This window comes from Centrocercus urophasianus, unplaced genomic scaffold (assembly GCF_019232065.1).
Source record: "Centrocercus urophasianus isolate 14NV4802_14NV808 unplaced genomic scaffold, USGS_Curo_1.0 seq_18, whole genome shotgun sequence".
Lineage (NCBI taxonomy): Eukaryota > Metazoa > Chordata > Aves > Galliformes > Phasianidae > Centrocercus > Centrocercus urophasianus.
Window position 1 is genome coordinate 19,084,042 of NW_024884733.1, and position 21,187 is coordinate 19,105,228.

Below are 21,187 nucleotides of genomic sequence, written 5' to 3' on the forward strand. Positions count from 1 at the left end.
CTCAAGCACTCTTAATTCCTACGGTTAGGCAGATTGTAGTAACGTGTGTGTGCTGGGTGGGGAGAAGCCCGTAAAATCAGTTCCTGCCTGTGGATGCTGCAGCGAGGGCTGTGGTTTTCTCAGGCAAGGAATGAGGAATGCATTGAAAGCCTTTATCTTAGGATTCTTTCTGTTTCAGAAGTGAGCCGTGACCCTGCAGAACAGAGTGGTCCCTCGCGGAGAGATGTGCATATCTCCTTCTGCCGCCAGAACTCTCAGTCTGAGCCAGGCGAGTGTCGCCGATTTCGCTGCCCCATGTATATTTACAGCTGCTCTTTGGAGCTGCTACGAGAGCAGCTTGTCAGCCCACGGACACATCGTCCTCCCCGGGATGTCTTTTTCAGGTAATACCAGACATTCGTGGCTTCTAGGGAGGATGGAGGAGCATCCCTGACAAGAGGCTGGCTCCAACCGTGCCTCTTTCTCTTGGCTTTGCCTATCTACCTTACAACAACTACTTCCTGTGTGTGTCCTTTTCAGGTCCCAGTCTCTGGAACGTCCTCCTGCTGCTGCTTGGTTAGATCATAAGCATAAAGAGTTGGTGAGTTACTGCACACTGCTGCAGGAGCATTCCCACCAGTGCTATGTGAAAGGTGAGAAGCGGTGTGATGGGAGTTGGGACAGGTTTGGGGCTGGACTCTGGATCTTCTTTATGAAAACAGTGTCTTAATTTTCATGAAAGGTTACCTGAGGAAAAGGAAGGAGCTGTGGGACTTGGTCTCTAATGAGCAGGGTTTTAAAGATGCCTCACACAGCTTGTTCCTGGAGCTATGCAGTGCTGTGATGGGGGGGATCCTTCTTTTGAGCTTTGCTCTCATCTTTGGGGGGACAGATCCCTAAGTCTCTCAGGCGTGACCAAGCCCAGGCTAACATGTAGTATTAGACATCTTGACCGAGTCTTGTCTCCAGTACCTGTGTTGACTAAAGCTCTGTATAGGGACTTGGTGGAAGTCTGGTCTTTGTTCCCCAGGGTGTAACTATTGCCTGATTCCTGTAGCCTTGCGTCTTTGCACTGGGATGTTCAAATACTCTGTTTGATCTGTAGGGCTGTTCAAGAGCCTTCAGCAGTCACACAGCATCAGCTCTCAAGACCTTCTTACAGCCATGGACTACTGTGAGGAGCTGCTGCAAGAGATAGATATCACCAACTTCCTGCTGACAGTGTGCAGCCATGTCCGCTCCTTCCGAGAGAGCCACCAACATTTCCATACACACCCTAAGGCTGCCAGCTTCCAAGTAGGCAGCATAGAGCAAGAAGAGGAGCAGAGCTCTAGAGAACGTGGTGTCTTGGTCTCTGAATCAAGGTAGGGTCTTGACTTAAAATTGGTCTGAGACAGACTGTTCTTCAAGAATTTTCTATTATTTGCTAGGAAGGATGTTGTAGGGCAGGCTTTAAAAGCCACATGTAGAAATAGGTATTTCTATTGGGATACACACCTGGCATGGTGTCTACCAAACACTTCTGTTTTTTTTTTATAATCACTGGTGACATTTATCCTTTGACTGTCTCATGTAGTCTTAGCTCATAACTGTCCCATCTGGGCTGCAGAGCAGTTTATCTGCAGGTAACACTTAGATGTATTGTTTCCAGAGAAATTATGCATCTCCCACTGCCTGGCTCATCTGAGATTCTGGTGAAAAGGGCAGGTGACAGCACACTTTATCTCTTTCTGAAGAGTAGTGTCCTTTCTTCAATGAAAAGACTAGAAATAATATCACAAGAGAAAATGTTTCTGCAGAACTAGAGTATGCTTGATGATAAAACTCTGTTCTGCTAGGATGTTTCTGAGGCTTGTGTTGGTTTTGGAATATTAAGGAAAGGGAGAAGCACTTTAGTCTACCTTACTGTGCTGTCTGTTGAAGAAAGAAACGCCCTCTATAGATTATTATTATTTTTTTTTTTTTTTGTCCTCAGTTTGCTCTTGACTATGCTCAGTTCTTTGATATGAATGCACTACAATTTCTTGGGAATCCTCAATGTTATGATCTCTTATGCTGTAAATCAGCAGGATGAAGCTGCTTTTGAAGAATGTTGAGGTTTGGGAGGTCAGGCGACTTTTTCCTCAAGTGCAGCTTTCACACAGAAAAACTGTGGGAACTTTTCATTGTTTATAAGATACACAATCTGAGTTGGGATTGGTGGTTTACAATAAACATTTCTGAAGGATCTGCCATCTGTATTACTAATTCAGGCACCTGAGAGTACTTTGTCTGACCTTCATTCTACTCCTCAGATTGCATTCTCTAAATACTAGGCATTGATTCTGTTCCAAAGCTGCTGAGTGAGCATGGGCCTGAGCTTTGTGCTCTGCTCTGTGCTGCCAGGACGTTAAGGGTGCTGGGACAGCACGATTTGCTGTGGAATACCCTGGGCTGAGTTTTGGTAATTCAGATGGCTCCCTGTGCTTATCTGCTTGTCTGTTTCCCAGGCAGGGGATAGCATGGTGTCAAATAACCGTACCAATCCTGTGGTTGGTTAAGCTACCTCTGGCCTGGCTTCAGATAGCCTGAGTGCTTATCTGGGTTAGAGGGTGGGACGAGGGTTTCAGGGGCTGTAGAGGTAGAAACTGGATGACTTATGACTTGCCTCGTGTTTACAGAATAAGGTGTGGGGAGCTGTGAGGTGGGATGCTTGCAGGGTAGGTAGTAAGTGTAAGTGCTGCTTCTTGATTTGCCTGTCTGACCTGCCCACCATCCTATCAGTGCGGAAATGGAAGACTACAGTGAGCAGGACTCTCACAATGTTGCTAGCCCCACAGAGGAGCCAAAAAGCAGTGTGGGCACTGGTTGCTGTTCAGAGTTTCCCCTTTCACTGCTGGAAAATGGACAGCCCTGTCAGGCACACCCTGACCTGCATAAAATCATCCAGGTGAGGAATGTGGGAGTTTGGCTTGTGTGCCACAGGGTGGTGGAGTGGAATGTCTACTTCATGGTTGGGATTTCTCTTTCAGGAAAAGTTCCTGGAAATTGGAAGTTTACATTTCAAGCCAGTGCCATCAAATCCTCACTATTTCTTCTACTGCCCACCATCAGCCAAGAAAGAGGTAGGCATGGTGCTGCCCTGGCAGGCACCTAGTCCTTGTAGAGAGAAGCAGCTTTGCTTCTCATCAGTTCTGGATTTGGGGCTGGCAGATTCATGGAGACTCACGGAGACTTAGAGAGACCACCACAACAGCCTGTTCCATTGCCTGGTACAGTTTTGGTATCTGTCCTTCTTCTCTCCCTCTCAGGAAGAGGCATCTCGGGATCAGGCAGACAGGAAAGGCAGTGAGGACATGGAGGTATCGGAAGCAGAACTGGCAGCTGAAGAAGGTAAAATTTTCTTGCTCTGTCCTAGAGAAGGAAGATTGTTGTCTCACTGCGGGTAATGCCTGTCAGAACTTGTCTGTGTCTGGTGGGGTCTCTGTTTGCTAATGGGGATCCTTTGTCAACAGGAACTGTGTCTGGGTGCTGCATTGCCACGGAGAGTGACCCAGAGCTGGAGGTGGAATACCGTGAGAAGCTGGAGCATGAGTTCCCAGACACAGATTCGCTCTCGGATTCCAACACAGTGAACCAGGATGATGACTCCTTCAGCGTGCTGGGAGGGGACTCGCTAAATGAGCAAGAGTTCATGGAGCAGGAGATGCCCCCACTCTTTGTGCACCTCACTTGTTCTGTGAAGCTGCGTAGCCAGCATAGCTCCATGCCTGTACAGTCCCTTCCAACTTGCCTAGGTAAGGACAAGCCTTACTGCGAGGTTAAAGGGCAGTTAGGCTTTTGTGAGATCTCTCACTTGCTGTGGCTTTAGTTGTGGAAAGATCACTTTCTTAAGCCTGTCCAGTTGTGTGGGACAGCTACTTGTTGCAGTTTCTGTGCTTCCCACCAAGCTGTGTGTGTGTGTAAGCAGAGCTGTTTGTCATGTGATCCCCTTAGTTTGAGATCTATCCTCAGGGGAAGTTCTTGGCTGCCTGGAAAGCTGCCAGGGCTTGACCACCATTGACCTGGGGGACCTCTGTGTGACTCTGGATATCTTTGTGCTTACCCTGCCCCTCGAGATAGAGGTTGTGAACACAGACATTCTCCACAACAGGTAAGTGGGGGGAGGCCCAGCTGCTTACCCATCCTCTGCCTGCCCTTCCCAGCAAGATGGTCTCAGGTCATCTCCCTGTTCTGAGACCAGGTATTGTCTTCCTTGTGGAGCATGCAACAGCCCTGAAGAAATTGAACGTTTTTCCAGGATAGGCTCACCTTTCATAGGGATCACTTTTCCTTCTCTGGAAACTGTGTCTGTTCCTCCTCTCTGGCTCAGAAGCTGATGCTCAGCCTGCTCTGTCTCCTCTGGCAGATGCACCTCAGAGAGCAGCGTGTCCTTCACCCGCTCTCCGGGGCAGCCATCCTCTTTCCGGTCAGATGAGGATATCATGCACAACTTGGATCGGCTTCCATCCACAGGAGATGAGAGGTATGGCTCTGCAGCTGTAGTAAGCCCTGTCATGAGTTTCTTTTGCAGCCTAGGAGCTGCACTGTGGTATCTGTGTGAATGAGAATGACTGACTGGTTCTTATTGTCCTCTCTCCTAGGCACCCTGCGCTTTCCAACCTCCCTGGAGTGCACAGGCAGGCTATTGAAGCTACTATGAATGAGGTAAGGCAGCTTTGCCTGCTTCTTGCTTCCAGCTGGAGTAGTTTGCCACAGCACACACTTGCTGTTTCATACTCTGTAGCCTGCTTTAGGCCATACCCTTTGTCACTTGAAGCGACTTTCAAGCCTTGTATCACACAGGTCATTGGCCTTGTGCCACCCAGAAGTGTGAGGTTAACTTGTGGTGCAGTTGGGGTGGGACAGGCAGACTTCTTCCAGAACTCTTTGCTTAGGTACAGTCAGAAGGAAGCGAGGAAAGTAGACAACAAATGGAACTATTTTGGACTTGCTGAAACTTGGGTGGGAATTGGGGCAGTCATATCGGTTGTGCTCTGTGTCCCTGCTCTGCTCAGATTCGCTGGCTTCTGGATGATGAGATCGTGTCTGCGCTGCGCCACTCACAGGTCATCAGCACCTCCATCCTTCACCGGGTGGCCACTCACATCTACAACTCCAAAGGGCGGCCCAGCTGCCACAGCGAGGTGGTGCTGCTCCAGTTTGTGTTTGGACCCGAGCACTCTCTGGAGAAGTTCAAGGAGGTAAAGAGGGAGCCCTGAGGCAGTGCTGTACACTTAGCTAGTGGGATGCTTATTCTTCCCTGTGTTACAGGAGTTCAGAAGAATGGCCCTGCCAGGCTACGTGATCAATGCAGAAGGCAGTGACTACCACTACATCTCCATCAGCCGCCTGCACTCCAGGAGGGCAGCCCCAAACCCTTCGGGAACACCATGCTTACAGCAGCAAGCTGGAGGAAGCACAGGGACAGCCCTGGGCCAGGCAGGCCAGGAGGGGAGCAGTGAAGCAGAAGCAGAGAGCTCTGAGCTGCACCATGTGAGCTGTGTCCTCCCAGAAGAAACTCAGGGTCTCTGGGGATGGCCAGAGAGTGAGATGCGCATTGTGCCGGACACAGGAAATCCCATAGGAGGGGGCAATCATGCTCAGGATGAGGTGAGAAACCCTGGGGTGGGCTGGTGGGAGGGTATGGGACCCTCTGATGACTGAAGGTAAAAGGATGAAGGTGGAGGATGGGTAGAGTTGTTTTGGTGCCTGTTTTACTGGTTATTTTTGCGACTTTGACTTGTGTGCAGGTCACAAGAGAAGTGCTGAGCCTAGAGCAAAGCAAAGTACCTGGCCACGACTCCCTGGAGGAGGCAGTCCTGGAGACAACCATACAATCCCTGCCATCTTCCTCTTCTGAAAAGGGCAACAGCGAGAAATCACCATTAGTGACACCATCTGCAGCCAGCCTAGCTGACTCTGTAACACAGAGTAGGGAAGGTAGGAGCTGCAGATGTAGTTAGGAGGGTGCCTCAGCCTCAGGAGCTTTTAAGGGGCTGGGGGATACTTTCGGCTGCAACATGTGAAAGGTGACTTATTCCTGTCCTTGGAGTCATTGCCCAGAACTGCTAGTCTTCTCTTCCTTGCCACAGTGCTTAATGTTGCCTGGGGTGTTTGACTGTAAAGGGTGCAGTGGTATCTCCAGTTCCATGAAGTTCCCAGTGTTTCCATTAGTGTATGAGGCCCATTGCCAGCAGTACATTCCCCAGCACTGCCTGCCTGTGACTTGTGCTGTAGCATTTCTCTTAACACATAGAGAGTGTACAAGGGGGCTTAGCAAGTGCCTTCGTGATCATCTCCTCTTCTCTGCAGGCTCCAGCAAGCAGCGCCCCAGCCGTGTGCAGAGCCTTGTGTCCAGCCAGGGCAGCATGGACTCTGACCACCTGGGTGAGTGCCAGGGCTGGGGGCAGCAGCAGTGTGCAGTGAGGTGGTAAGGGGGGGTGTGGGGCTGCTGCGTGGGACTGACATGTGGATGCATTGCAGGTTATGATGGGGGGAGCAGTGATTCAGAGTATGATGAGGCATTAACGAGTGACCAGGAGCCTAAGTGTCCCCTCATGCCTGATTTCTGGCTCATCATAAAAATTGAGCAGGACCGAGTGGAAGTCTATTACCACACACGGTAAGGAGGGTCTGGCTGTCTAGCCGCTGCTTCTCTGTACCAACACTTTATTGCCACTCATCTCTGTGGGCTGGATCAGCTTCCCGTCCTATCTTGTGCTTAATATGAGGAAAGCTGCCATCCTTCTCCACTGTGTGCACGCCTTATGCATGCAGACAGGTACTGTGCAGGTATCCTGCTGATCCCTTTTTCCCCTTCCCTGTAAAGCAGCCTGAGTGTGGAGAAGGCAGTATCAGCAGAGATAGAAGAGCAGCCAGGGGAGTGCCAGAGTCTCAACCAGATGGTGATAAAGAAGATCAGTGAAATCTGCAGGGTTGTCAATCAGGTAAAAAAAATCTGCAGAGGGTAGGGGCTGAACTGCCAATCATTAGATGGCTTAGAGGGGAAGGGACCTCTGGAGTTTGTCTGGTCCATCTCAAAACAGGTCCTGGGTGGCTAGGTCAGCAGGTGGAGTCTCAGCACAGGGATCAAAAGAAAAGGGGTTTTGTCTGGCCCTGAGCCCTCCGTTTTTGCTGTCTTCCCTGGGCTGCTCAAACAACAAAACCTACTTCTTCTAATCTGTTACAGCGCTTACTGCTGCAAGACCTGCATGACAGCCACATATGCAACTCATTGCTGGTGGCAGAGAGTGAGGAGGACATCTGGAAGAGTGAAACTCCCTATACATACTATAGGCAGCGTGTCATGCCAACAGACGGTATGAATGCTGCCTACTCATGGGCAACTGGAAAAAGCAACTTCTGTGCCACGGCCCCAGCTATGTGCTATCTTCTTTCTAGATTACTCGGTGGAAGAGAACTACCAGCCCCGGGATTACCTGGCTGCCACAATGCAGTTCATGCCAGGGCACTTTGCTTGTGATGTAGTGTGGAGCACACTCATCCACGTGCATTCACGCCTGAAGATGGGCCCCAACATGGGGGTCTCACGAGGTGTGTACAGCCCAGGTTCCTCCTCATTTTGTGTGTCAAGTCTGGCTTGTGGCTGGATTGGCACAGCAGAGGAGGATGTGTGGGATAGCTAACAACCCACCTTGCCCACAGCTATCCAGGCGCTTCGCTCGGTGCTCAACGCCTTCTCTGTAGTGAACAGGAAGAATATGTTTGTCTACCAGGAACGTGCCACTAAATCTGTTTTCTACCTCCGGTAAGAAATTGGCTTGACTTGTTGGCCTGACTCTGCCCTGCTGCATGCATTACACCAGGCTGAGAGTTGTTTGGGGCAGAAAGTGTCTACCCAGCCTTGGGAACCGTGCTGTGACCTAAGCAGCAAGTGTCTGATTTCTGATAGGTCACTTTGCTCCTACTCTTCCTGTGCTGAGCCCTTACCTAGGAGGAAAAAGGATATTAGTTTTGAGAGAGCAAGTGATTTTTTTTCACAAGCTCTGTACCAGAAGGACTTATACTCAGGAATAAGGACTTATCTCCCTTATCTCTCAAGGGAGAGCAAGGAGGATGTAGATCCTCTGTGAAGGCATGATGCTGTTACTCTTGGCAGCGGAGGCTGATGCTGCTTTCTCCTATATTCAGACTGGCTGAAACCACCAACAGTGGGAAGGTGTGGGAAGCAGAGAGCAGCGTTAGCCCAGGATCTCGCTCGTTGGCACTGACGCGCAGCCAGGAACCCATTTACACTGAGGATCTAACGGTGAGTCTGCTGCAGTCTGGGAGCAGATGTGGGATTTTGGGTAGGGTAAAATTTGTATTGCATATATGTGGATGGGTATGGCAGTGGGTGGCACTGTATCTGGGATTCATGTGGATGCTGCTTCCATGTGTCTGTTTTTTGCTTCTCCAGGGCTCTCGTTCCTCTCTGGACACAGCCTCATGCCGCAGCATGGACTCTGCCCGCCTGGTGGGACAAGTAGACAGGCACATCCAGCTGATGGTCCATGGTGTTGCCCCAGCAGGTAGGTGTTACAGTGCCTGGCAGCAGATGTGCTGATACTAAGCAGAGGCATGGAGCTCCATCCCTTGCCCACTTTGTTTGAAGAGCAGTGTCTCCCTCTTGAACAAGCTGCTCTTTCTTAGACCGGAGCTGCTATCTGTTCCATGTGGATGGGAATGTGAGGAAAGGGACCCATGGCCCTTGATTAAATCTCGTGCAGATTATGTGATTTATGCCAGCTTTCCCTGTGCAGGAGTGTGTTTGTTTCTGCCTGCTGTGCTAGCAGTCTTTGGCAGTCAAAATAGATAGGAAAACATGCCTGAAGAAGTTGTTGGTGGAGAAAGATGTATTCCATGTGGGAAGTGCTTGTGAGGGTGGTACATTCTCACCTGGTAGAGGGAGGTGTCTGTGGTTGGTTATGGTCCTTATGAGATGAGGTGAAAAAGTTGCTTGTGCCTCTGTCTATCTGTCAGGGCCCGAGATCACAGATGAGCTGGTGAAAGTGCTGCGCAGGCGCCTGGATGAGGCCACCCTGGATATCATCACTGTGATGCTGGTCCGGAACTGCAAACTGACCCCAGCCGATGTGGAGGTACCTACCTTAGTAGCTGTTCTGCTCATCCTGTTGTCCATAATGTGTCTTTTTCACCCATCCCAGCCTCCCTTATCCCAGGGAATGCCAAGGCAGTCTGCTGCATCCCATTCCCTGCTCTGGTGCTTACTTGGGTTGGCATTCATAGATCTGTTCTCTGCATAGGTGCTAGAGTCAGTGGGGGGCCCCAGAGTATCCTGCTTGATTCAGCTGAGTTCTGAAACTTTCTCTCTACAGTTTATCCAGCCCCCTGGGACACCACCCACAGAGGTCCTGCAGTTTACACTGCCACCCTCTGCTCTGCCTTGGTTGCATGCAGTGGCCTACTATCTGCGCCAGAACCTGCTCATCTTCCTGCATACCCCAAAGTACACAGACAGCAACGTGGAGCACCACTTCAAGGTTAGGAGGGTAGTGAGTGGGGCAACAGTTGGCTCAGCTTCCATCTGCTTCTGGGGGCTCTCTCTGGGGTAGCTCAGCCGCTGCATTCTCAGCCCTGCCACATATAGGAAGGAACAAACAGCGAATACTCAAGTGTGGAGGAGTTTTTCAGGACTGTGGGCAGTCTCTAATGACCCTGGTGTAGGCTTGGACAGGCCTTGCTTTTACTGGAGTGGTTACTGCTCTGTGGGAAATAACAGCTGCAGAGTTCATGCTCACAGTCTTCCAGGGGCATGGGAGAAGACCTCCTTGGAAGGCTGAGCCTTGGTCCTTGTGTGGCCAGGATCTAAGGTTTGGAACATCATAGTTGTTAGAAGTGGGAGCAGCTATCTGCTCCTTCAGCAAGACTGTTAAGGATGAAAGATGAGGCCAGGTGTACAGCCTTATAACTCTGGATAGAGCTGTAAGAGGGTCCTTCTGCCAAACAGTGGCCAAATCTGCTGGCAAGTGTTCTTAAATAGATCAGAGCTGCTTGTTACAGGCCTGGAAATGAGCTCCACGCATGCATGCGTGGGCCTCTACTTCTGGTAAAAGCAGGTACTCCAGATGCTGTCACATTTTTTTCCTTGCTCTCCATAGCACTACTTAAGCCACAGTGGTGGTGTCCCTGACCAAGATCTTTACCTGTACAACAAACCTGGAGGCCAAGGCACTGGTGGCAAAGGTACTGTGCTCAACTTCTTTTTTTTTTTTTTTTTTTTTGAAGCAGAATATGGGACTGTGCATTGGGGAACCACTTCCCATGTTAAAGAGCTCTGAATCACTGAGGATGACCTCAGTGTTAGGGCAGTGTTTTTCTCCAATAGCTGAGGAGTGTGCAAAGAGTTTGCTTGGGAGTCTGCACAACCATGCGTGGTAGAATGAAGTTAAGGACTCCCACGGAGCTTGTCAGGTTGTTGTATGAAGCAGCTCTAGATTGTAGCTGCTGTGGAGACAATGCCCTCTGCTCTTATCTGTGGACTGCTGGAAAAGGGATTGGATAGGGCTAGTTCTGCAGCAGGCTGTCATATCATGTTGTGTCAAGGCCATGTGGTCTGTCAGCTGGCCTTTGTGAGTCCTGCTGTGTCCCGTCTGAATGTTCTTCTGTTGTGTAGGTACCATGTCGGACCTTGTGCAGCACCTCTTTCCACTCTCCCACTTCCAAGGTAGCACCTCTGGCTCCTACTACTATCCTAGTTTCCCTTCCCACGCAGCTCCCTGGCCCCTCTGGTCCCTGCTATTCTTGTCTTCCTTGTGCTGTGGCTTCAGCTCTGACTCCTCTGTGTTCGTGTCTGTATGTCTGTCTAGCTGAGTCACCTTTTTCTTGCTGCCTGGATAAATGAGCAAATAGAATCTGCTTGCAAACAGTGAATTATCAAGTTCTACACCCTTATTTTTCCCCACAGATCAGAATGGTCACCTTATCCTTAAAGAGATCATGATATTTCAGTTGTAGTTTCAAACTCTTGTGTAGCATCATTACCCTCCTAGGTTGTGACCTGGATAGGAGTTCACTTTACTTACTGAAGGGCCACAGTGACAGGGCTTTGCTAGATGTGTGCTTTGTATTTCAGAGAACTTGGGTCAGGGAAGCTTGGAGAGCCCCTTATAAATGGGAGACAGTGGTTTCCTAGTGCCCCCATCAAGTGTTGTTCTGGTGAGCATGGGTCTTACTCTCAAGCAGATGAGTTTATGCCTTTCTCTGTTTAAAGAGAGAGAGTTGTCATATGGGGCAAATCTGCTGTTCCTGATGTCCCTGTATGGACACCTCCATCCCAAAAAGCTGCTGTGCTGCAGCAAGGAGCTGGGTAAGGCAGGAGAGCTCTGTCTGAGGCTCCAAAGGGAGTGAGGTAGAGGGGCCCAGTCTCCTCTACCTTTGATGTTGAGGAGATTATACATTTCTCCTTTTGTTTTCTGCTGGATAAATAATTGTTCCTGTGTCTGTCTCGGAGAGCAGAGCCATGTCAAAGGCTAGTGCAGAGCACTTACAAGATGAGGCAGCTCCTGTAGTCATCTTCAATTAGAGTGGTGCTTGTAGAGTTTCCTTTCCTCACAGCGAATGCAAGTGTGTGCTACGCTTTTATTCGAATGCCTCCTTCCCTCCTCTGGGAGCAGTTCTCTGCATCCCAGTGCCCTTTCCTTTGTATCTGTTTTGTATCTAGGCACACTGCATCTTGCCAGTGTTGGGACAGCTGTGCCATCCAGTCACCTGAGTGCTGCCTTGGTTAGTTAGGAGGCATTGAAAGGGGGTGGGATCATGTAGCATGATAGTGAAGAGTTTGGATCTTACAGCTGCATCTCCGCTGCTACTTCCTTGGTACTCTGGCACGCGAGCTGGGCTGTGGGGAGGGAGTTCTTGATCCTGCTGTGGGTCATAGCGGGGCTTCTTCTGCGTGGCCCAGGGTGTGTTGCATGAGGGTTGTGCACCAGCTACCGTACAGCTGCTCTACATCTCAGAATTATGCAGGTGTGTGAGTGAGGCTATAGGTAGGGCCTGAATTTTACTCCAAGTGAGTCTAGGCTAATATTAGGTGTCAACCTGCTTTGTTTTCAGTTGTGCTGGTAGGAATGCATGGGAAAGGCACCTCATCTTATACAGATGTGCAGTGGGGAGTGTGCTATGAGTGGAGTTTGCAGCAAAGTGCCATGTGTAGGCTTTCTGTGCATGGACTCAGTGTCCCATGTGACCCAACAGGGCTGTTGGAGAACATCTGGGCCCCAACCTCTGGGTGCTGAGCCCCATCCCAGACTTCTCTGCATAGTGGCCCTCCTGAGGCAAATGGAGATGCTTTCTCTTTGTGTATGGTGCTGGGTGACCCAAGAAATTTCTGAAGGGCAAAGTGACAGCTACCGTGACAGGGTGGTGAGGACACCCTGTGCTGAAGGCCTTGCTTTTTGCCCTGACTCCCAACGAGCACAGCTAGCTCCCTCTCCCCTGGCTGCTTCCCCTCCTGTGGGCCCTGCCTGCCTTGTGCACCCACAGCCCTGTGAAATCCACGTGGCAAGGGCTCTGCCCCCAAGGCCTGGTGTGCAGGCATGGGGTGGTCACTCTGCTCTGTTAGTTGCCAGCTGGCCTTGCAGCAGTGTGCCCAGTGCTGTGCTGATGGAGGCTGTCCTGGGCTCCCCTGTAGGAATTGCGTGCATTGCACTGACGTTTGTGGATGAGAATGGCAGCCCCACCACGCTGCCCCACGGGGAGAGACCTGACTGTCCTAAGGTGCCCATCATGGACCTGCTACGGGATGCCGACTTTGAAAGCCTCACTGCGGTTAGCAAGCACCAGCCAGAGCCTGGCACCCAGCACTCAGGTAGGGTGCCTTTGCATCCCCCACAGCACCTCCAGAAGGTGTGGGTGCTGAGCTGAGCGGGGCTGCCCTTTCTCCACAGAGCCCTGCGTGCTGGTGCGCCTGGACATCTGGGAGAAAGGCAACATTAGTCTGCTGCAGCTGTCAGAGAAGCTGCGTGGGGCTCTGCGCCATGCTCTGTGCGATGCCATCATGGAGTTCCTCGTGCTGCCAGCCCCGCTCTGCGTGGAGGCTTCCTGCCCACTGAGTGCTCCAGACCTGGAGGAGCTGAGCTCTGCAGGTGAGATTTGGGATGGGATGGGCGCCTCGAGCTGTCCACAAGCCTTGCTCCTCCTGCCTGAGGGAGCTTTGTCTGTGCTGGAGGAGAGCACTTCTGCCTCTGTCACTTGTTCAGTGCCCCACCATAGAAGTAGTGTTGGAAGAAATCTTTAGAGTGAATCAACTTTGCTAAGTGACGCTGAGGGCTGCTCCTTTCTATCTGGGCAGCCATGGTGGCACATAAATGTCACAGTGGAAGGCTCTGAAGTGAATGGCTTGCTCTGTTTCCACAGCAGGCCTAAGGAGAACCATGTCAGAGACCAAGGGTCTGGCCATGGGCACTGGTGGGGCTGGCAAAAGCTGTCCTCCACCCCTGCACTTCACCTCTGCCCCTTCGGCCAGCCCCGGGGAGCCGGTGACACCCACGAGCAAGCTGGGACGCCGCAGTTTCTGGGACATGCTGGTAATATTGCTGAGGGTCTGGTGGGAAGCAGGGCCAGCAAGTCTGGTGCTGCATCAGACTGGGAGGAAGAGAAAGGAGGAATCTGGATGGGGTAGGGAGGTTTGGCCTGGTAATGGGATTTGAGATCAGGGCAACAGCTGAGCTGTGGGTATGCAGAGCCTTAACCCTGCACCGCCTCTCTGTAGAGCAAGCCTGAGTCCTCGGAGCTGGGCAGCCCCAAGACTACTGATGACATTGTGCTGGAGAGGCCAGAAGAGGCTCGCACAAGGCGGCGGCATAAGACTGAGAATGTCAAGCAGCACCTGAGCCAGGACAGGGCCACAGCCACAGCTGAACTGGAGCAGGCACAGCGGTAAGGCAGCCGGGGCGCTGCTCTCGTCTGGCTGCTGTACGGATTCCACTGGCTCTGTGTGCATCATAGCCCTCTGGACCATGTCCCCTTTCCTTGAGGTGTCTCCCTTATGCAGCCAGCTAGGGGAGAGCAGCCTTTCACACAGAAAGCCTCAAGCCTTCATGCTAGAGTGTTGCTGTGAACCTGGCTACTAGTCCTTGTTCCTTCCCTGCATTGTAGGTCCTGCACATCTGTCGCTGCTAAGTGCAAGGGCTGTAAAAACTGAAATAGGGGTTTCCCTGGGATTTCCCTTCTGGGTCTGGAAAAGAACCACCGTATCTTCTTGCCTTTGTTGCTGTAGACTGAGATCTGGTATAATCATGTTGCATTTCTTTACTCCCAGGCGCCGAACCTGCCAGTTGGAAGAAGGAGATGTAGGCACCATGCACTCGCTCTTCAATCAAACGTGCCAGCAGTGGATGGCATTTATGAACCACCTGGGTATGTATCTCAGGCTGGGGATGGGCCTTTCTTTCCTTCTTCACACAGCACCGAGCCATTCCTCTTCATTCCTTGCTTATCTCTAGTTAGTTGTGCACTCTGTCTCTTTCCAAACTATGTAGGGTGCCCATCAGTGCAACAGTGCTCAGCAGAGATTGTGTCCCGTTTCCTCCTGTCCTCCATTCTGGTGGAAGTGGTGAGCCTGGTCACTTCCCTAGCGAGTGACACCACTGTCAAGGTGTTTGAGAAGATCTGGTGAGTTACACAGTCTACACGAGTCTGTCTGGCACTGGAAGATGCTCATGTGCCAGCTACTATGCCCGTGTCTCTATCTATCAGCCACCTTTGGTGCTCTTCTTTGCAGCTGCCATCGGAGCACTGCCTTCCTGCCCTATAAACCTGGTCAGAGTGCCAGCCCTCGCCCTGCAGCTGTCAGACACTTCATCCTGCTGGGACGCAACTTCCACCAGTGGCGCTGCAGCACGGAGCAGGGTGAGTACTGCCTTGTGACACTGGTTATGGTTGGCTAAAAGACCCTGCTCCTGGTACTCTTCAAACTCCTATCCTGCACTATGGATGAAGTGATTATATTTGTACACTACTTCTTCCCAGTACCTTGTCTAAAGCTTCCTGGGAAGAGTCTCTCGGTGTGTAGCACCCTGAGTTGAGGTCAGCTCGGACCTTCTGGAAAAGCTGATGGGTGCTCTGACATTGTGACCTGTTAGCTTTGTCCTCCACAAGACAACCTACTCCTTTAATTGGTAGAAGTGTACTGAGCGAGCCTCTCCTTTGGGCAGAGCAGAGGACAGCTGTGCTTGCAGAAGTCACCAAAATGAGGCACTGCTCACTGCAAATGCTCACAGCTCAGCATGACTGAGGCCTCTTTTCAGTTGGGACTAGCAATCCAGATCCTTCCGTGTGGGGCGAGCATGTCACTAGAGCAAAAACATCTCTTTACCCATTGTCATCTGCTCACTTTTCATAGCCTTTTTCAGCAATTAGCAAAGACAAGCTGACCTGTCAGGATCTGGAATCCAGCATGGAATGTGCTCCTAGGTGCTCTGCCAATACCTTTCTGCTTCCTCTTGGCTAGGCACGGCAGAGCTGAGACAAGCTTGTCTGGAGCGTAGCTCTTTGAGGTGGGGAAAATGGGTCACCTTGCTGGGAAATTCTGAGCTGGTGGTGCGTGCTTGTGGTCCAAGTGATGTGTGCTGTTGCTGTCCCTTCCTCTCCCACAACTACGCTGGGTCCCAGGAGGGGTAGCACTGGGCTTGGCTGATCTAGCACAGTTGGACTGTGCTCCTTCTGAGGAGCTGATGTTGTCTCTACCTTTAGACAGCAGCAGCGAGGAGGAGCAGCCAGTCCCACCTGCTCACAGGTTCAGACGTAAGTTCCTGTTCAGCATGGTGCTGCTGGAGCGATTGGCTTGAGCAACAGCTGCTTGGGCAAAGTGGCCAGGTTGCACAAGGCTCCAAGCTGGCTTACAGGTGGTGATGCTGTGGCAGGACTCATTGTGCACAGCCACAGTCAGGTCTCGTGTGGTTGCTGTCGTGCTCTTCTAATGCCAGAAATGCATCATAGGAAACATATAGCTTGCAGAGGAGCTCTGCTCTTCTGTGCTCAGTTAAGCTTCACAATTGCATGCATGATGCTAACATCTGGGATTTGTTGTGGTATGGACAAGATTAAAGATGTTGCTGGGACCATGCCGTAAGTTAACTGGAAACATCAAAGAGCAGAGCCAGGGTATGCTGAGTGATCACACCGGGTTGCCATGGCAGCATTGTTAATAAGTGTAAAAGTGAACAAAGGTCCCGAGCAGACCTTGGCTTTGGGTTGTGATTGGAAAAATACCATCGTGTGGGCTGTGTTCAAATGTCCTTTGAGAGTGATGAGCTGAGCAGTATCATGGCACAACACTGTGTCATTCTGGGATGAACTGGTATGGAGGGCAATAACTCTGGCTTCTTTCAGCTCACAAAGGGCTCCAGCGCTTCGAGGCCATGGAATTCAGCTCGGCAGAGAGAGGCTCTGACCCAAGCATTGTTGGGCGAGACCTGGCACCGCGACAGAGGTTCCTCTTCATGGAGATTGTTGACAAAAAGGTAACAGTGATGCCTTTGTGATACTGTCTCCTGAAAGCCGTGCTGCTGTAGGCAGCTGACCTGCCCCAGGCAGTAGCCCTGTGTCACAGCAGAGCAGGGGGCTCCCTGCAGCTGTCTTGACTCCTCCTATTTCACCGTGGGCTGTAATTGCCCTTTCTCTTCCTATAGCAATGGTCACATCAACCTTTTACTTGTACTGCCAACTCAAGTGCTGCCACCTGCTGCTGGAACTATTAACAGGGTTGCAATAAATGAGCAGGTGTCACTAGCTCTGTTCCAGCCTTACTATCTGAAAGCAGCTGGAGCTCCAGCAAGTCCCACCCAGAGCACCTGGGGCAGCCCGTCACCTTTTTCTAAGCAGATCCTTCACCCTTCCTCCCCCTCTTTTCTTTCTAGCTGACTCTTTACACCTACAATTGGTCCCCAGACCTGGGGGCCAATTTGAACTGCTCACTCGTTCGTCTGCTGCAGTGGCAGAATGCCCGCTCCCACATTGTGCACTGCTTGATCAGCCAGAAGATGGGACTATTCCACCACCACTGCTTTATGGACCCACCGTGGCATGAGGACAGCAAGCAGGTAGGGCACCCTCCCAGACAGAGCAGTTCTTTCCCCATCAGGAGGAGTTCTGGCAGGCAGTTCTGGGGTCTAAGAAGGTTGTACTTGTGGGCTGGTTGGCACGGCATCTTCAGATGGTTATATGTCCAACCAGAACGTGTCCTGACAGATTGCTGCTGTTGGCATTATTAGTGGCTGGAATACTTAGGGTGGAGGAGCCTGCGGAATGGGCTTCCTATTGCATGCTAGAGCAATATTGTCCTCTGGACAGGTGGTGGAGAAGGCCAACAAATGTCTTGACCAAAATTGATGACCAAAATTGGATCCACTCTATTCTTGTGGATTCTTGCTCCTTAACTAGCAGTAAAGAGTCTTTCGTGGCTGCTTCTGCTTTCTTAGGAGCCAAATCCTTTCCTGAACTCCACTTTGGAGGTGGATGCGCTGATCCGGAGCTCGTGTCCCCCACCTAGCAAGGAGCAAGGCCGGCTGAGCAGCTCTGCACGCAGCCTGCCATCTCTGCATTTCCATCCTGATGTGGTGCCCTTTGACGAAGCTCTGCGGGATGTGACCACTATCAAACGCATACCCCATGGTCCAGAGTTGGGACCTTTTGACCCTGTGGCTCGACATGGGGCCCAATTCCTGGAAATCAAAAGCATGGAGAGGAAAGGTAAAGCAAGAGGCATGCAGGGACTAGAGCCTAACTGCCTGATCACACTCCTGCTCCTGGAAAAGGAGTGAAAAAAGCAGAATGAGTTCTGGCAAAGGGGCAATTGTCAGCTATTCCTGCCAGGATGCTGTGAAAGGATGGGTTATGGCCAGCATTGGGAGTATAGAGGGTGGGGTGGGTGTGTATTGGAATGGCTGTGGCTTCATACATCTGTCTGTTCTCTTTCCTCTAGAATTGGAGAAGCAGATGAAGATAGAGAATCTCTTTGTGACCTGGCAGCAGAGATCAGCACAGTCAAATATGCCTATCAGTGTGAGTGCAGACTGGGCCTTTGTACAGAGTGCTGGCAAAACCAGCATTCCTTTTGTAGGAGGGAGCATTGGAGCTTAGATTGGGATTCATGCTGGGGATGGCGTCTGGCTGTGGAGCAGTGCTCTCTGCTTGAACTTCTGGGCCTGCTGGCCTCTAGAGCTTTGCTAATGAGTCGTTGCTGCCCAGAAAGTGCTGTAAAACAGAGTGGTTGCCTCTGAAGTTTAATTCCCACTTGAGCAGCAGGATGGTATTGCAAATAACTTGGTCCTGGTCCTGATGAGGGATGTGTGCTTGTAACTGTGTTCTTGTGCTGTGCAGCTGTCAGACCTGGAGACCCTGAAGCAGTCCTCACGCCTCGTTCACTACTGTGCTACCCCACTGCTCTTTGACCCAGCCTTCCGGCAGCAGATCCAGACTGACCAGCAGGGCAAGGTAGAGGGGAAGGTGAGTGTTAGCAGAAGCCAGCTGGGTTTGACTTCTGTGTGCTGGAAAAAGGGATGACTTCGCTTTTTTTTTTTTTTTTTTTTTTTCCCAAGATAGTTCTGCTTTGAGCCAACCCATGCATTATGGGATGAATTTGCAACCTTAGAACAGGGCATCCACCATGGTGAAGATGGAGACTGAGAAAAAAATTGGGTCCTCAAAGCCTTCTTTGTGCAGTCATACCATCCCTGGGAAGAATTACTTCCCTTTGCTACCCAGGGAATCCAGAGGTAGAGTCTAGCAAAGCCATCAGCACGCTGTCTGTTGGGGAAGCTAAACCACTCTCTATACGTTCAGTAGCCAGACCTGATAAAATTTGTCCAGACCCAGCAAATAGCTGGAACAATTGAAAACAAGCCTCCTGAATCCTGAGCAGGTTGCAGCCTGACAGAGTCTAACCTGTGCAGATGTCATACCGGCTGTTCGTGGTCTGTGTGTGTGTCAGAAGGGAAGAAAAGACTGTGGTAATTTATCTAAATGTCAGAAGGATTCTGACTGTCTTTAAACAGAGGCTGCTGCAGAAATTGAGCGCTCATGAGAGAATGGAAAACTATCATCACAAAATGAAAACTTCACTTTGTTTTTAGGAACAAAACAAAATGAAAACTGGCCATTCAATTTAAAGAGCCTGGGAGCAGGGCACTGAGGTTGTGTATTGGGTTCAATATCACCAGAAAATGTATCTCAGTACAAATGAGATGCCAAGCTTTGAGACACCCTGTAGTGGTTCAGATTGATCAGAACAGGAAAAGACTGTGAAGAGCTCAGAGACAGCCTTGAGCAACCTGTGAAGTGAGTGGTGCTGTGGGAGCAGGACCTGGTTTCCAGGAAGGCAGAGCATCATGGGGGTAGGAATTTGAATTTCTCCCATATTGAACATTGACTGCGGAGCCTGTAGGAGCAAAGCAGGCAGCCCAGTGGATTTCTGCAGTTCATGGACAGCTTCATGCAAAAGGCAAACCATTTAGAATACATTAGAAAGGCATGCTAATATTATGGGTATTCGTACACCTTTCTAAAATGGATCCAAATACTTATGGATGAATGTCTTCATGTGGGCAAGTGTGAGTCCAGCATCTCATAGCAAAGGCACTGAACTGCAGGGACTCAGAGAAGGTAAGGTCAGAGAGTAGCTGGAGAAAGCCTAATAAAGAAAATAAAGAGACTGTTTGTAGGGTAGCTAAATGAAAAGGCAGATAGAAACATGTGAGAGCATCCACCTGCTCAAAGGAGAGAAATCAAGAAGAGAAAGCTTAGAGTCTCACAGCACAAAGACAAGGAGCCTTGTCAAATTCAAATACATGAGAAGGAGGGCTGAAAATGGTGAAAAGAAAATATTATTCATGTAATGTTACTAAACTACTAAACCAGTGATAAAACCCGAGATGTCGGAAGGATTCATAAGAGGACCAGATTCTTACATGGCAACAGGAGCTGAGCACCACTGAGCTTTGTGAACCAGTTGTGAGCTATCAAGACTATGATAGCCGTTCTGGGGAGGAGATGAGAGTCACCCTTTCTGCAGTGAACCTCTTTCAATAGTTTGTTCCAGTGCTGCTAGGTCAGTCAAGGGCTGAGTGAATACTGGATCTGGCATTGCTGCATGTACCATAGGTTGGCCATTACTGCTTTCTGGCAGAGAGAAGTCTGTCTCTGTTCGTCATTCTGGTGCTGTCCCATTGAGCATCCCCTCTCACAGCAACTCTCCTTAGGAAATTCTTTTTTCTTCCAGAAGCGCCACCGCTCAAATGATTCTGCAGCGTCAGGGAGAGACCGCAGCCACAGCTGTGACTCGACGGAATCACTGCCCTGCAAGCTGAAGGAGGAGCCTTGGCTGCAAGAGATGTGCAATGCCTTCTTGCAGCAGTACATCCAGTACCTGCAGAGCATGGGCTTCATTCTGGTCCAGGTGCGGCCGCCCTCACCTACCACTCGCAGGTCAGTGATGTTCTGGGAATCTTGGTAATGAGGAAGGGCTGACATGGAGCTCTGCCCTGGCTTGGCACAATAGGAGATGCTGGCTGCCCTGCTCAAGGCTCTCTCTTGTTGCTTCCAGTAGCACAAGTCGGATCCGAGCTCTGGCAGCAATGAGTGTGGAGGGGAGAGGATCCTTTTCCTATACAAAGCCAAAAGCAGAGGGGAGTCCAAAGGTGAGTGCTTATGCTGTTGAAGAAGTGAAACTGGGATGGAAGTCAGGCTGTGGGCAGAAGTAGGGCAGTTCTGGTTCCTTTTGAATCAATTTTTCACAGAAGGGATGTGAGAGAGCAGAGACTGGTGTGCAGACAGGCTGAGCAGGCTGTGGCTCTTCATTTGTAAAGAAGGCAATGAGGGAGGGACAGGACAGAGCTCTACCAAATCACAGCCAGATGGGAGAGGGATTGACTCACTGCTGTCATTTTCATTACCAAATGAGAGTATCAAGAGCAGGTCCCAAAGCAAAAGGAGTCTTTCTTAATGCAGCAAGCAGGTAACAGCGATCTTTGTCACTGTTTTGTGAAAGCTAAGAGCTTATATGGGTTTGAGAGAGAATAACCTGGAAGAGGAATCCATCAGAATTGCTAGGTAGGCAGAAACCACCTGTGGTTCATGAAACCCAGGGAGGACGGAAGCATAACATTTGCTGACCCTGTTCTCACCCTTTTCTGGTACCTGCTTATGGGTGAAGCTGGTACAAGACTGT

The 21,187-nt window shown here is 50.6% G+C and overlaps 1 protein-coding gene across 5 annotated transcripts in view; it reads left to right on the forward strand.

Annotated features, from left to right (window-relative positions):
• SZT2 (SZT2 subunit of KICSTOR complex) overlaps positions 1-21,187 on the forward strand; it is a 55,382-nt gene that overhangs the window by 24,183 nt on the left and 10,012 nt on the right. For 2 of the 5 annotated variants that reach the window (XM_042819069.1, XM_042819072.1), the window contains 38 exons: positions 179-383; positions 520-632; positions 1,085-1,343; positions 2,743-2,908; positions 2,991-3,083; positions 3,270-3,351; positions 3,474-3,755; positions 3,973-4,111; positions 4,367-4,483; positions 4,602-4,665; positions 5,016-5,201; positions 5,272-5,610; positions 5,751-5,940; positions 6,313-6,387; positions 6,484-6,622; positions 6,830-6,947; positions 7,190-7,319; positions 7,402-7,554; positions 7,666-7,768; positions 8,152-8,269; positions 8,420-8,531; positions 8,983-9,101; positions 9,339-9,503; positions 10,122-10,206; positions 12,653-12,829; positions 12,909-13,106; positions 13,378-13,547; positions 13,733-13,899; positions 14,282-14,379; positions 14,502-14,634; positions 14,744-14,871; positions 16,354-16,484; positions 16,881-17,063; positions 17,442-17,712; positions 17,945-18,024; positions 18,343-18,468; positions 20,240-20,445; positions 20,564-20,657. In XM_042819069.1, coding sequence (XP_042675003.1) covers positions 179-383; positions 520-632; positions 1,085-1,343; positions 2,743-2,908; positions 2,991-3,083; positions 3,270-3,351; positions 3,474-3,755; positions 3,973-4,111; positions 4,367-4,483; positions 4,602-4,665; positions 5,016-5,201; positions 5,272-5,610; positions 5,751-5,940; positions 6,313-6,387; positions 6,484-6,622; positions 6,830-6,947; positions 7,190-7,319; positions 7,402-7,554; positions 7,666-7,768; positions 8,152-8,269; positions 8,420-8,531; positions 8,983-9,101; positions 9,339-9,503; positions 10,122-10,206; positions 12,653-12,829; positions 12,909-13,106; positions 13,378-13,547; positions 13,733-13,899; positions 14,282-14,379; positions 14,502-14,634; positions 14,744-14,871; positions 16,354-16,484; positions 16,881-17,063; positions 17,442-17,712; positions 17,945-18,024; positions 18,343-18,468; positions 20,240-20,445; positions 20,564-20,657 — 5,714 coding nt within the window. The remainder of the gene's footprint in view (positions 1-178; positions 384-519; positions 633-1,084; positions 1,344-2,742; positions 2,909-2,990; positions 3,084-3,269; positions 3,352-3,473; positions 3,756-3,972; positions 4,112-4,366; positions 4,484-4,601; positions 4,666-5,015; positions 5,202-5,271; positions 5,611-5,750; positions 5,941-6,312; positions 6,388-6,483; positions 6,623-6,829; positions 6,948-7,189; positions 7,320-7,401; positions 7,555-7,665; positions 7,769-8,151; positions 8,270-8,419; positions 8,532-8,982; positions 9,102-9,338; positions 9,504-10,121; positions 10,207-12,652; positions 12,830-12,908; positions 13,107-13,377; positions 13,548-13,732; positions 13,900-14,281; positions 14,380-14,501; positions 14,635-14,743; positions 14,872-16,353; positions 16,485-16,880; positions 17,064-17,441; positions 17,713-17,944; positions 18,025-18,342; positions 18,469-20,239; positions 20,446-20,563; positions 20,658-21,187) is intronic. The other 3 variants (XM_042819071.1, XM_042819070.1, XM_042819073.1) reach the window with 3 other exon arrangements.